This window comes from Xiphias gladius, chromosome 11, assembly GCF_016859285.1.
Source record: "Xiphias gladius isolate SHS-SW01 ecotype Sanya breed wild chromosome 11, ASM1685928v1, whole genome shotgun sequence".
NCBI classification, from domain to species: Eukaryota; Metazoa; Chordata; class Actinopteri; order Istiophoriformes; family Xiphiidae; genus Xiphias; species Xiphias gladius.
Window position 1 is genome coordinate 1,938,336 of NC_053410.1, and position 15,497 is coordinate 1,953,832.

The 15,497-nt window shown below is 43.9% G+C and overlaps 1 protein-coding gene across 8 annotated transcripts; it reads left to right on the forward strand.

Moving 5' to 3' along the window:
* Nucleotides 1-263: 263 nt before the first annotated feature.
* On the forward strand, nt 264-15,305 carry znf365 (zinc finger protein 365). Of its 8 annotated transcripts, none has more exons than XM_040139267.1 (8): nt 264-403; nt 1,945-2,645; nt 2,899-3,208; nt 3,970-4,141; nt 4,314-4,360; nt 6,555-6,767; nt 10,616-10,692; nt 15,201-15,277. In XM_040139267.1, the coding sequence occupies exons 2-7, from the start codon at nt 1,955-1,957 to the stop codon at nt 10,671-10,673; spliced, it is 1,491 nt and encodes a 496-aa protein (XP_039995201.1). In that variant the 5' UTR covers nt 264-403; nt 1,945-1,954; the 3' UTR covers nt 10,674-10,692; nt 15,201-15,277. The 8 variants fall into 8 exon arrangements, with proteins under 8 accessions (XP_039995201.1, XP_039995202.1, XP_039995203.1 ...); XM_040139268.1 differs by lacking the exon at nt 15,201-15,277 and adding an exon at nt 12,443-13,326; XM_040139269.1 differs by lacking the exon at nt 10,616-10,692 and having other exon boundaries at nt 15,201-15,305.
* The last annotated feature ends 192 nt before the right edge of the window (nt 15,306-15,497 follow it).

Consider the following 15,497-nt stretch of genomic DNA (forward strand, 5'->3'; position numbering starts at 1 on the left):
GAGAAGAAATTAAGGAATTTGCACAGTGATTGAGATTAGTTCATATAATAATAATAATAATAATAATCACATAATAATAATGTCACATAATACAGACAACAAAACATTTTCAAGTTATAGTTTTTTTTAACTTTATTAAATGAAGTCTACCATATAGAACTTAACATATAAAAAAATACATTGTTGAAAATCCATACCGGAAGTAGCTTCCTCGGTTTAAGTTTGAAAGGGCTGACCGGATGTCCTGTTGTTATTGATGTGGCTAGCCCGGGCTACCTTGACGCTGGTCCTCTGGTGAATGAATGACATCATGCGGGCTGCTGTCTGTCTCCATCTGCGACATGACGCCTTCAGACAGTAACGGTTAGACGTTTATTTACAGTCTGCCGTTAAACCACACTCGGTAAGAGCTGCACGTTAAATCCGCTTCATGCTCGGTAATGATTCAGCGGTGGTTCCTGTTTGCTAGCTAGCGTTAGCCGCTGCCCTCCGGCAGGGCTAGCGTCGGAGTTGGCTAGAGATGCGAAGGACTGTGGGAGGAATCGACCTGTTACGCGGCTATTTGGACGCAGGAAAACCAACTGTGAAATGAAAAAGATCCCGCTCGGGTTGTTTGTGTCTGGGGGGGTGAAGCCGCTGCTCGCCCGCTCAGGTCCCCCGCTGCCGCCCGGTCTGTCATCTTGGCTCTGATTGAGGTTGAAAGTGACACATTTTCAATGCCAGTCACCGTGGTGTCATATGCTGCCACGTCGTCCTGGATCACAGGAATGACATAGCTCACTTATGCGTGGAAGTATAGCAGCGTTGCACCGACAGAAAGTATGCGGTGAGCAGTGTACAATTGCGCGCTAATCACGCGAGTCATCGTCGGGCGCTTTGTCTTTTTCTAAAGGGTAAATAACTGGACTTGAAGGAGAAGACGCAGCTACAGACTTGGAAACTTTTCAGTGGGGCTTGGGCAGACTGGGGAACGGCGATAATGAACGGTACATTATCAGTAGTCACATTGGTTAGTCGGTGCAGTAAAGGGACGTCAAACAAGCAAACTTAGGTCATCGTAATTATGGAAGAAGATCAGTAAATAGAGGATGTTTTCTAACTCCAAATATCCCGCGGGCAGAGACAGATTGGGAGACAAAATAATTGTGCCCTCAGTTGCAAGTAGGCAAACACTTCATCTGCCAGTTTTCTTCTGAAATCAATTCAAAGAATAAAAAAACACACACTGAGAATTTAAACTGATATTTGCACCGTACTAAATTCAAATCGGTAAAAAGTCTTAAGTGTCGCCCCGTTATGATTCAGTTTTTATTGAGGCGCTTCTACTCTGTTTGGTTCTACTTACTTCAATGACAAACTGTAACGGCGACTTGTGTAGTTTTGTTTTATTGATTTTTTTTGTTGAGTTTTTCAAATATATGAAAAATGTCTTCAAATGTCTTTTTTGTTTTGCTCGACCAACAGTCCAACAGATACAGATAAACACAGATATTCAACATGTGATCGCATAATACAAACATAAGCAGACCATCTTTAAATTTAAGAAAATGGAACTCGAGGAATATTTGGCATTCTTGCTTGATGATGACTAAAATGATTAATCAGTTATCAAGATATTGCCAAGTGCATTTCTGTTAATCAGTAAATTGATTAATCAGCTGTGTTTCAGCTCTAAATCTAATATTTTTCTTTTACTATTAATCAATTCATCTTTTAGCCTGTAAAATTTCAGAAAAATGTCAGTTTCCGGAGTTCAAGAATACATCTTTAAATAGTTCAAATCCCAAATATGTTTAGTTTTTATTGACGTAAAACAGAAATGAGCAGCAAATCCAGGATTTCAGAAGCTGGAACCAGAGAATATTTGGTCTTTTTTCTTCACAGAGGACAAATTTTTTTGTCCATCGACTCTTTGAATGCTAATTGCTTTCTTCTGTGTTCCAGGTGTCGAGTGATGCAGCAGAAGTTGTGTTCCAGAGGTTCTGGTTCTTTCCTCTTAGAGAGGAACGGCCAGGCCTGCGGCGCCGTCACCGCCTCCATCACCTCCTGCGACCTCCCCTTCCGCTGCCCCCGCTGCGGGGAGCAGGAGCGTTTTCGCAGTCTGGCCTCGCTCCGTGCCCACCTGGAGTACCGCCACTCATACCGCTCGCCGGACGCGGTCACCGGGGGCTTCAGCATCACCGGCAAACTCCCCGACCCCCTGACAGCGGCGATGCCCTGGCAAGACATGAGCCTCCCAACACGCAGGGGGCAGCAAAGCACAAGACGGCCACCCCATGCACGCTCCCTCAGCGACAGCAGAGACAGCGGATACCTCCACTCCTACAGCTCTGTGAGGAGGCGCACCCAGAGTGTCGGGGTGGGGACGCAGGCCGAGGAGGAGGAGGAGGAAGATGAAGAGGAAGAGGAAGGGGGCACAGAAGATGAAGATGTAGGAGAAGAGGATGAGGAGGAAGACAATGGTGAAGAGAGAGATGGAGGTAGAAATGAGGAGGATATCAAAATGTCCACCAAAAAAGCAGACGCAGGCCACCATCACCTCAACCACTGTCACTTTCCGTTCCCTCGTCTGGCTCCTCTTGGCCCCCCGCCGGACCCGGACCCGGATCCCGACCCGGACCTGGACCTGGACCTGGACCTGGTCGGTGCGTTCAGATTTACGTACATGCTTATGTCACATTTTATGGAGCAGGGTCTAATTTAAAGATGTGGGTTTTTAATAAGTGACAGAAATTCACAGTGGCTGTTTCAGAGTCACTTTAGTGTTGAGATTGTTTTTGGGGACACCTCAGATGTCGTTCGGGGGATTCAGTGATCAGTAATCCCGATCGCAGTATCCAACAGTACAGTCACGGTTACATCTGCAGTGACTCTTATTTCCTTTACTGTAACCACCAGAGCAGAACTCGTACTCCGGTTTGGAGACGGCGGCGGCCTCGGCCGCAGTGCGCCGGCGACTGGCCAGCATCCTGCGGGCGGCCGACAGCACCATGCAGCGCCGGCTGGCCAGGGTGAGCACGGAGCTGGCCCAGACCGACACGGAGCTCCTGTGTGAGCGCGCTCACTCGCAGCACCTGGCCCAGGAGAGGCAGGAGGTCGCCGAGCGGGAGAGGTCGTTGAGCAGGCAGGTGGACGTGGCTGTCATGGTGATCGCTGCGCTGAGGGAGCAGCTCAACGCCTCAGAGAATGAACTGGAACGGCGAGAGAGGTAAACGGGCCACAGGTTTGACCGATGAGCGCTTCTGAAGGCCTTAAAGGGAAACTCCACCTCAGCGTGTGTTTCCAGGTGATGCGGAGTCTAAGTACATATGTGAAAAAATTAGTGTAAAGCCTTTAGTGCCTGAGCTGATAAACGTCCTCAGCTGATGTCACCTGAGTCGGCGTCGGTCGGGTTTGAAGAATACAAGTTTCATCGGGGGGTGTGGAGTTAGCTGCAGGCTGCGGGCTCCGGGACACATTAGCACGACCCAGCTGTGGGATCACTGTTGATATCCACAGCAGCCAGTAAACGGGCCTCTCACAGTCTAATGTGTCCTGCTGGCGTGCACCCAGGACACCCTGATGGTAGATCTGGTCATGCGTGGATCACCTGAAATGTCAAATCTCAGTCTGCCAGACATCTTAAAAACTACTTGAACGTCTGTCAGAGCCGAGAAATTTGACATGAATAGACTGCTGGAAAAATGTTGCTCAAAGCTCACGATCAAACTCCTTTAGCCACGAGGAGCAAATGTAGTTGTTGGCATGGGGGCTCCTTCGATTGCAATTCTCACCCTTTTCCTTGTTTAGAGGTATTATTGGTGTTATCATTGGTATATTATTAGTATAAAGGTGGTTACTGACTTTCATTTTAGCAGTGACCTTGGGTTTTTTTTTTAACTGCTTTTATGAGCTGCTCACTGGACCAGTCAGGGTTGAGTAGTACATCTATTCAGATGCTGTGCTCACAATGTAATTTTGGCTTTCCAGGGAGGTGATAACCATCCAGAAGTTTCTGGAAGCGGCGGCTCGACAGGAGACCTGCGGCAAAGTGCGAATCCAGCGCTTCATCGAGAACCTGCTGAGACGCATCGCTCTGGCCGAGAGACTGGTGGAGTATTACCAGGTTAACGGCAGCCCGCCACAGTGCAACCACTACAAGGTACCACAACACACATGTGCAGAATTCTTCGCTCGGTCACGTACACAAACACACACTGACGTCAAATCACTGGGCGGATCAAAGTTTGAGAACTTTTGGATTTTTGTCTGTGGTCGTTGAGTGCTGTCGTGAAAAAAAACATGAATTTTGACCTTGTCTGTCTCCTCAACAGCACCAGCAGCCAACTGATAATGGACCTCACAGAATTACTAAAAGCAGGTGAGTACCCGGTCACACCGGAATTCGTGACAGCAAAATAAAATAGTTAGAGCAGAGTCACCACAGTCAGGGGATTCTTTGGGGAGGAGAATAAAATTTCACGTAGAATTCCACTTTGGTGCGCTTTGACGGGAAAGTCTATTAGAAAAATAAAAACAAAACAGCTAACCGATTAATATTAAACAAATAAATACACATATGTAATTACATGATCATATTAATCAATAAATTGGCTTTTGCTACGGACAGAGACCCAGTTAGATGAACGACCCTGCCACATTTGTCGGGATTTAGAGACAGACTCTGTGGCAGTAATTGAGAAAAATGCTGTCATGAAACATTTTTAGATAAAAACTGCTGGAGTGAAATCAAAACCATCTGCAATAAACTCTGTACCCGCAGGATTAAATCGCATTTCATAATAAGGAGCTGCGTTCAACAATTCTCTTTGTTCATTTCATTTTATTTACTTTCGTGTTTTGTCGTTTATTCATATGATTATGATTTGTTTATTTAATATTGAAAACTTTGGGTCGCCAAAACAATTTGTCTCATTGACCATTTGCAAATCATATCGACAGCTGTGGACTTAAAGGTCCTAAAAGGAGGAAGCCATAGTGTCAGCTATTTTCGGGCCCTAAATCCGGCGGCGTACATTAAACATTCAAAGCTGGTGTACTCGCCAAAGCTACCTGCTGAATGTGAGGGTTTGGAGAAACTATGATAGTTTGATGCTTAGTTTTCCCTGAAGAACTTTGTGTTGTGGAAGGACTTTTAATAAGTGGTTGGGGGTATTAGTATTTTGGCCTCCTGTAGGCTTAAAAGGTGGCATTTCAAAGTCGGTTGTTTTTCTTTCAAAGAACACCAGTTTGAATTAATGTCAGTTACAAAAAAAAAAAAACAACTGTATATATCTCGTAACCAGCTGCCTGACAAGGCAACTAACAGTTGTGAGAACATTACCTTATTAACTAATCAGATTCAGCCTTAAAAAGGCTTCTTGCTCGGCAGGAATCGTCCTCTAACAGGGCAGGAGGTAAACCGCTGCTCCATCTTGCTGCTGGTCTGAATCAAAGTCAAAAGGTTGCTGCTAAATCATTCACGAGGACTCGTGTGTCGTCTGTCAGATTTCCGAGTTGTCGTCATGTTTAATTCATCGCTAAACATGTGACACTTTGTCCTTCCTCTTGGTCACCGGAGTGGGATTGCCTGTCTGTCAGTGAACTCGGGACGGTATCGGCTCTCAAAATATCAGCAGTGACGTGAGCGGAGGGGTTTGGTGCGCTGTTGCAAACTAAAAAATCAGCGAGCCTAGGTGTAACCGTTTGCTCTGAAGCGAATCTTCCCGGTTGCTGCTCCAAGCAGATTAAAAGAAATGCGAACAAAAGAAGAGTTTGAAAAAGCCACATTAAGAAGAAAATGGTGTACCTGCAATAACTGCTGCTTATTTTCAGCAACACACGCAGACAACACTGACATATCATCGCCTTAAAAGCTTATATGGTGAACTTGTTGGCAAACAGTTGCTTATGTCCACATCCAGCAGCTACAGAGCAACATGATCCTTCAACTGGATCTGGTGTCTGTGTCACCTGATGAATCTAAGTCCAGTACTCCCTCTTCTGGTTCTGTTCTCCACCAGCTCCTGAGGGAAAACATCTGGCTCCTCAGCTGCTAAATGCTCCACCGTGTTCACCAGCTGGTCTCTGAGTGTGTCTGTCTGCTGTTTGCTGCTCAGCAGGTGGCGGACGGTGGCTTTTTACAGCTGTTTCTCCGAGAACATCTGGCTGCTGCGGCCGAAAATGACGCTGTGAGAGCGGTGAGAGTGAACCGGAGCAGTAAACCCGTGGTCCGGACAGACAGACATCAAAGAAAACCCCCAAAAAACATATTTCATAAAAGTCTAAATATTGCAAAAAAGTTTGAACACTTGGCTGAGATGGAAAAACACGGTCATTGTTTTTTAAATCACTTACTCATCATGAAGGATCAAGTGAAAATAGCTGAAATAGCCACGTCCATCTTGCAGAAAACCGTTTCTGGAATGTGGTTAAAAGTTTTACCACTGCGTTCAGTTTTCTTGGAGCCAACATCTGCTGACCATTCAGCGTCTTCAACCTCGGCGTCCACACCGAGTCGTGGTGGATGTCACCAAAAAGTTTACACCTCGTTCTTGTTTACGTGTCATTCCCAGGTCAGCGGGAGGTCAGCTCTCCTCGTCCGGTCTCCACGACAGCAGGACCCACTCCTCCTCCCAGTTCGGCAGTCGACCTCCGTTCTCCAAACCAGGCGGGGAACGAGACCGGGAGCGGGAGCACCGGGAGCGGCTGGCCCAGTCTTCCAGGCTGTTCTGTCGACCCGAACACAGGGACGACATCTGGAACCACCAGCGCCGCCGTTCCACCGGGTACGAGGCCTAGAACTGTAGGGGAAACACCGGGGAGAGGGGATGTCAGCGGGTAAAACCTTATTACACAATGACTTTATTTCAGTGTGATAACCTGTGGAAAAGTGCTGTAAGGTCACTTTCACATCTAGCTTCTTTGGAATAGCAATTCCTCTTCCGTTCAATTTAAAACAATACACACTGGTAAATAATAAAGTCCTTTATGACAGTACTTTATTGCTGAAATAAACTCACAGAGCTTGAATCAGATTTGTTTTGACCACAAACCTTCTGCCTACAATAACGTTGCCTACAAATTGATGTTCTTGAAATAGCATTTTGGAGTTTTTTTTTTTTTTAGAAGGTAAGGAAAAGAAAATCAAGGAGTCATTTTTAAAATCTTGATTTGTTCAAAAATTGAACTGTCGTCAGTTATTGGCACAAGAATTTAAAAATCACAACACATTTTAAGTTAAAGAGAAACCATTCCCAAAAAATAATAACAAAACAATTACGTCAAACATTTTTACAAATGTTACTTTAAGTGTTTGTACGGTTTTTGGAAACATTTACTCCTCGTAAATGAAGCTTCCCTAGCAATTTTTTATTCAGTTATTTATATAAATCAAACTGTATCTGCAAAGATTAAATGATTAATTGGTTGACAGGAAATTAATCTGCTACTATTTTGATAATCACTGTAGTCATTTTATTTTTTTAAGCAAAATTGCCAGTATCTTCTGTTTCCAGCTCCTCAGACGTGAAGATTTGATGCTTCTCTTTGTCACACATGACAGCAAACTGAATATCTTTGGGTTTTGAACTGTCGGTTGGTCAAAACAAGACGTTAAGGAGACGTCACCTTGGTCTGTGGGACACTATAGTGGGCATTTTTCACTATTTACTGTCATTTTATAGACAAAACGAATAATCGAAAAAATTATCGGCAGATTGATGGAAAATGAAAATAGTTGTCAGTTGCAGCCCTAAAGTAAAACTAAAATATAAACCAACAACTCTTTCATAAATGACTTCTGCTTGGTTTTGGGCAGTCTGATCCCTGATGAGAGAATAAATGCCAAAATAAAACAAAACTATCTTTTCCGTTTCGTTTCAGACTGAAGAAAACACATTACACATCACTGAATATTGCGAAACAGGGTTTAGGAACATTATGCAATAATAGCTATTACTGCACGAACGTATTGGGAACACACTGTATTCGAGCATATACTAGTGTATATTGTGACGATTTTTTATTGCCAACACTGTGTTATTGTGTATTTTGTACTTTTCCATAGATTATTTTACTGGAATAAACCGTTGTAAAGAGTTACACTGGGTGCTTTTCAGTGGGATGTAAGTGTGGGTAAACTCTCACTATTCAAACCTAGAAATGAATGACAGCTTCTAGTCTTATGTCTAATTTAATGGCACAAATCATAATATTTAATACAGTGTAATATGTAATCTCAGTCTTTAGTGATACTTATGTTCTGAATTCTTTCCTCTGTATTTTAGACAAACTTCAGGTAAAAATGTGCTTTTGTATTGATTTAATCACAGTTGAGGTCTGATCATGGGAACGAGTTGTTGAAATCTGAGGAGAGTTTTCTTCCTGAATCAAGATGGATTGAGTGTAAATGGATCTCAGCGATGTCGATGACACGTCCTCTCCTCTGGTCGAACCTTTACATCTGGGCCTGGTTCCCCCAAAAACACTCCCGATCGGTCCAGTTGTCCTCTCACTGTCTGTGCTTTTAGGGCCAAATGGCGGCGATCGTTGCCCGTGACCATCTTGATGGTTGACGTAGTTCGACGGTCGACCCCTCGTCCGAACAACGTGTCCGATATCAGCTTAGCGTCTGGAACCAGGCACAGCAGCTCTGTCAAGATTTCTCCACGTGTCGAAAGCGGCGTGCACGGAGCTGTAGTAAGAGACGTACTGCCTGATTTTAGTCTGGAATTGGTCACAAATCGTTTTAGAATTGGGCTGAAATTCTGCCAGACCAGCTGTGGATCGGTCGATGTGCAGTTTGAGGTCCAGACACCCGATTTATCACCTGAACAATTAACGATCGGGCTCCCGGACGATCGGTTGGTTTCCTGGCAGGTCGGAAACTTTGGTCGGCTGTGCAGTTTGAGCCGTTCTATGGTGCGATTTCACGACTGCTGTCAAAAGAGCCGTTATGAACTGAAATGAGCTTGATTTAATATTACTGGAGTAGTGTTTTACATGTTGTGGATAAAACTGTAGTCCTGAGACTGCTGTGATAATAAACCGGACTTGGCTGCAGAACAGGCAGATCATATCGTCTGCATCCTCCATTTTCATTTTTCTTCTTTTCTTCTTACTCTCCGTTCATAATAGAATCACACAAGGTAGCGCTGCCTTCTTGTCTTTCTGTCAACATTGTCGACGTTCAGTGTGGGCTCGAAGTGGTGGCCGATCAGTTGACCTGTACAGTGTCGGCAAAAAAGTTGCAGGGTCTGGTGCTGCGGAAAGGCCAATTAAAACAAAGACATGTAGAATGAGTTAATAAAAACACACAGTGTCTGCCTGGCTTAATGTGAGCTGCAAACATTAGCACCTCTGGCTAATGAGCTTTCCACCTACATTAGTTCCCCAGCGTTACTTCCAGGGCCAAGGAGCATTTCATACTACATTAGTTTATGGGGTTTCTGTAAGCTAAGCAGCCGGACACAGTGTTTTTAATTATCCGGCTCATGGAGCTAACGTTAGCTTAATTAGCTTGCTAGTTACAGTTGATCAAATCTGCCCGCGACAGTTTAACAGGCAAAGTCACCGCTCGCCAGATAGAAATTAGGAATCTGCTTTTGTCTACCTCTGTCTGAAATCAAGGGCCCATTGTTTAGAAAATGAATAGTCATTTTTTACGAGTGGTAAATCTGCCCCCGTACCGTGCAAGAAGAGAAAGCTTGACAGGCATAGCGCACCATCAGTAAACTGCACCGGCGGTGTGCCGTTTCCATCTCGTGAAGCTGATTCCAACATCGAAAAACCTGCACCATCTGCACCTCCCCCGGTATCGAGACTCCCTCCAGAATCAAGAGTAGTAACGGTCAAGCTGGGGGGGCCATAATGTCGACTAACCACTGGTTCATCCTCATCAATGGGGTCATTCCCCGCCAGAACGTTCTCTACACTTTACCAGCAACACCTCATATGTTTTTTTGATTGAAATAAGGTTTGATTTGGAACAGACAGACCATCCTGAAGCCGTTAGTCTCTCTTAAGACTCTCCAGTGGCTGAAATTGAGCATTTTGGCCCAAATGTAGCTTATGTTGATTCAAATTTAGCGCGTCCCCCTGTAACGGTGAGGCCGTGGATGTCTTTCGGCACTTCTGTTCCCGACAGACTCTCATTATCCGGCCAGTGAGGCAGTTTAAAAAAAACTCTTATTGATTTAGTTTTGAATGTTTGTCTCTGTCTTTTTCATAAAATGTTTCAAAACCATAAACAAGTCATATGATCACATGTGCACGACAAAGATGAACCTATTCATCTTTGGATTTTCAAAACTTGGCCCTAATTGTTAGCCGTACAGTGCATTTCATGGTAATTAATAATCTAAAATATAGAGGAACATTTTTTGTAATTGAGATGCCGTACCGCCCTTTCAGCTCTGATTTGGTTTGTAAAGCACAGACAGGACTTTGATGACACCGGACCTGGGTCAGATCAATTTTGCATATAATTCTTGGCTTTTGTTTGAACAGGCTTTAGTAAATGCCAGATGGGTGGGGTTCACCACATTAGGACCATTTCAGAGACTGATTATTGTACATAGAGAGAAGTGTTAAATATGTTGACCGATTTATTGTGACTTTTAATTTTTTCTGGCAGCCGTGGTCCTACTGAATGTAGCCCGTCACCCACCAGCCTGCTACCAAAGCAGGATTAAACCAGAGATGTCGTGGAAGGTAAAACCCAGATAAACGCCGTATTTTTATCCTTGTCAACAAATCGGCATGGGTGACTTGTTCCTTCATCACCATGAACACACACGCTGAGGTTTACTTTGACTCAGTCCCACACACACACCGTCCTGCTGCCACAAATAGTCCTTCAACAAATGCGCCATTCCCACCTGTTTGAGTAACATTTGTTGAAAACTACGTTGAGCACCTTTTAAAAGAAAAAAAAAAAAAAGCCAAGCTTATTTTGAAACTACATATTTGTGAGCTGTTTATAAGTTTAAACATCTTCAGTAGGAACCGGTGAGTTGTTGACAATGGGAAAAATATAGAGTAACACCAGACTTATCCTTTAATTAAAGCTTCTTAAAGCTTCAGTCAGCCGACCCTGATGCCAGTCTTTGTGCTTCATCGTGTTTTTTACCTTCCACTGCACTGCCAGCACAAACAAGCCATGCGCATGCAGGGGCAGCTCGGCCCGGCTCTGGAGGACGCCACACACACATAACGAATGTACTCTTGAGTTCATGCGTAGCTCGCTCTGAAGAGATGCCGTGTTTTAAGACCTGACCCCAGGTCTCGTCGTTCGGGCTTAAACTCGCACTCATTCGCACAGAAACGGGTGGAGATTCTCCGACCGCAAACGAATGACGTCGTATCAACGCTTTCATCCAAAGTGACTTACGGTGCCGTGAATGCATAAACAGTACATCTGCAGTATACTAAAGGACTGACGACGGCTTGTTCAATAGAATCGTTCCTCTCTCTGCGTCGTCCCGTACGATCTGTTTACACGTCATTTTTGCCGTCATCCAGTCACAAGAATGTACGTGTTCGGTGTAAAATGTCGGTTTAGGTTTTGTTGACAGTGTCAATAGATATTTTGTATACAAAGCTATTGTGTGTCGTCAAGTGGAAGTAGTCGTCCTACAGTACTTAAACTTGGCAGAACATTTATCTGGGTCACAAAGACGAATCGTGTCCTTTTTTTTATTATTCAACAGGGTGTCTGCAGGTCCTGGAGAGGTCTTAAATTCCTCAAATTGTGTGAAGTAAATTTAAGGCCTCCGAGTATTTGTCTTGAATACAGTTAAATAACAGAATTCGGTTTTCAAAATCCTAAACGTACGTGCTGGTGTATTATTGCTCTGCTGAGAGGTTACGCATTGCCGACTCTCTTCGGATGCTTCGCCGCGATGTTTTTATTCTTTTCTAGTTGTTTCAAGTTAGTTGATCTTATTTGAATTTCTAATTGGCATTAATAAGGTCATAAAATATCTTAAATGCAAGTGAATACAACTTGCAGGCACCCTTTTTCAAAGGCTGACCAGCAGTGGTGTCAATCATGATTTGTTCCAAATTTACTGGAAGTTGCTGATATTTTTAAGCCAGATGCTGTGCTGTATTTTTTTTGTTTTGTTTTGTATTTTAGCATTTCAGTAACACCTGATACTTTGTGTTAAATAGAATATATATTGAATATAAAGCTCAGAAAAAAAAACAAAGCGTAAGTCGTCAGCTTTAATGACTGAACCCCTGAAACGCTGGGGGTAAACTTGAAATTGGTCGGGTTCACCCTCCTCTGCTTCTCACCACGTGAAAACCTGATCCAGATAAATCTGGACAAATTGCCCACTGAGTATCCCAGAGATCTGCCAGTCCTTTAGCACTTTGGGAATTTAGACACTGATGATGATCTAAGCCCAAGCGTTTGTGCTGCTGTCAATTAAAAATCCCGTTTCTCTTTGCTTTTCAGCAACTGAAAGAACCAAGAGGCGATGTACAGGAAAAAAACAAAAACCGACGTCTCAGCAGCGTGAAAGCAGTTTTGAGTGTTTTCAGTTTGAGCTGCGTGCGTCACAAAGCTTAGTCAACCAGTGGCTTTATGTTAACCGTCTGTCTGAACTGAACAAATGCTAAAACGTTCAGCGATGGAAACTTATATCGACTTATATAGACTCATCGAGTGGCTTCGCGTTAGTTTCGGGGTCTTTGACTTTAGATGGAAGCAAACGTTGCTCTGCTGTTACTCCGCTGTCTGCAGTCTTTTCTCATGTGCACTTGAAAAAGCCGATTGTTTATGGATTAGAAACCTGGTTACCTGTATACGCGGCAGAGAAATCGGCGTTCTCCGGGAGAAAATCTGCCTGGCGACACCGGGTCTCCCTAATCCCCTAATCCGTTAATTGAAACCAGGTGTCTCATTTACGTGACGTCCGACTTCGGCCTGGTTACTGAAGCGCGCGTGCTTGCGTGCTCGAAGTGATCCTGCTAGGTCGCCGGCGCCGGCGCTTCACCTCTCGGAGCAGACCCACTGATGGCAGCAAAGCCATTGAAATGACCCAGGCGCAGTCGGATGTTTTGGTCACTGAAAATGGAGTCGTGGGGGTTTTTATGCAAACAGCAGCATAACTCTTGAAAGACCGTGTGTGTGTGTGTGTGTGTGTGTGTGTGTGTGTGGAGGAGCGTGTGCAGTGCTTCAGGTTTGTGTCTGGTGAAATGCTGCCGGTTGTGAGTTTCTGGTGCTGGGTCATTGGAAGGTGGTAGAAGATGCATGATGCAGCCCTACTACTACTACATATGTAGCTATCGTGTTACTGTGAAAGCATGTTTCATATGTAGCAAAAAAAAAAAAAAAAAGCAAAGTACTTATGAAATACTCTTATCATGTACTACTATGTGTACTTTTGTAGCAGAGCGAGGTCTATTTTGATGGTATTTGAAGAGAGAGTTGCACTAAACCAACCGAGAGCGCTTAGACCGGAGCTGTTGGGATCTCATGCGAAGGGAGTGTTGTACACTGGACAATCAGCAGGGTTCGTGCACAGGTCTGCAAACGTCCGGGAAATAACTTTTATCACTTCTAGGTTTTGAAATGTCTTGGGGAAAAATGTGCAAGAGCTCTGAGACGGAGAGAAGAACGTCGGAGGAGCGAGTGAAAACAAAACCGAACAAGCATTCGAAGCGGAGGTAGCGTTAGTTTGACTATGACCCTACTACCTTCCTTGCCGTGAGTCGGTAGAGATAAAGTTAGTTTTATGTTGTGTGAAACTGTTTCCGCGGCCAAGTTTTATATCCCCGAGTCCATCATGTTTGTCAGTAGGGATTTCGTTTGCAGAAGTAATCTCTAGTTTTGTGCCTTCACTCTAAAAACTCTGTAGTCTGTATAACACTGTGCAAAATGCAATACTGTGAAGACCTGGAATACTTTTTATGTCTAAACTTGCTGGTCTGTGTGATAACCATTGAAGATTAAAGAACAAACATGACACCAAGGTTATGGCCACGTGTTGCTGTTTTTCAGGGGGTCGTGGACGTTGCCGAAAGGTTGTGGCGGCTGGGATTATCGGGGCCGCGGTCGGTGTCAGCGCATGTCCTGTACTTCTTACCCCACCGCCTTCACCTTAGTCACCTGCCGCTTTTTGCAGATTCACATGGCTAATTCAAAATATGGTCGACAAACGAAATGCGATGTGTCATCAGGGATTAAGACACTAGCGTCACGCAGAGCAGTTCAAGGTAGCCGCGCCTTTACCTGCTGCAACAGTAAAGTGGTGCTTATGCTTTAATGCATAGTGATAAATTATAGATTACTCTAAAAACGGGCCATTCTGCAGGATGAGTTCCTTCGCTTTCGGTATGTCTACATTTATTTTGACGCCCACACTTTACTTGCACTTTTACTTACGCAAAGATGTTTTTAACGCAGGCTTCTGACTTGTTATAGTAGAAACACTCTTACCACACAGCGATACGCCTAATGGTTAAGTTGAATGCCATGAGACCACAACGTCTGAACTGGGCCTGGTAGACTCTCATCCTCCGGCGCTGTTTATTACCAGCAGCTTTTTTCCAGCCTGTTTTAAAACGAATCTCCCTTCTGTCTCTGTAGCTGCACTTCCACTGTCGGAAAGAAAAAAACGGAATTGCCAAAAAATAATCTTCAAAAAACAAAAACTCTAGAAACTTCTGAAAGCTTCTTCCACCTCTGGGGCTCATGCATTTGGCACAGCCTGCCTGCTAATCTAAGGTTTTCACCTACACTATGTTCATTCAAAATGTAACTCCAGACATTTTAGCTTCAATTTGCTATTTGTCCGTGTGTTTGTTGTTATTTGTTGATTCTATAAAGTACTTTAAATTGGTTTCGTAGGAGACTGGGGTTTAGACAATCCGGATATACTGTTGGCTTGTCCAACATCCTGTCTGACATTCACTTGGTTATAACATTATTATTCTTATTCCTATTCTTTTTATCACTTCTGATAGAAATGATGGACAGAACTACAAAAATAAGACCCAAGGTAAAATGAACAGGAATTATTCTTTAATGTGGAATTTGAAAAAATATATAAATACGGTTTATTAAGGCGTCGTTGAATTGTCTGTACATGTTTATTGATGAACACACAGTAAACCGTATATTGTTGAATATTTCTAAAATTATATTCAAATTTAGTGTAAGTTTTTATTTGTATTCTGCCATTTACATCTCAAATCTTTGTTGTTTTCAGGTGTCATCTTGGGGTTAAAGCCTCACTTTGAGCTGGAAAACGAAAAAGTTTGCTCAACGTAGAAAAACAAAGTCGAAAATGTAATCACAAGAATGTGACACAGCAGCGGCAACACGAAAAAGTAATAAATACTGGAACCTACCATATGGTGCAACGTGCTGTAGAGCTGTATTTGAATTGCTGTACTCGCACACGACCACTTGGTGTCACTTCTTTCACATAAATGCAGGGACTTGCCTGTTGCCCTGTGAGCGGAGAGGGCTGCCTCAGGCTTCACGGGCCGTTGCGGTTTTAGCC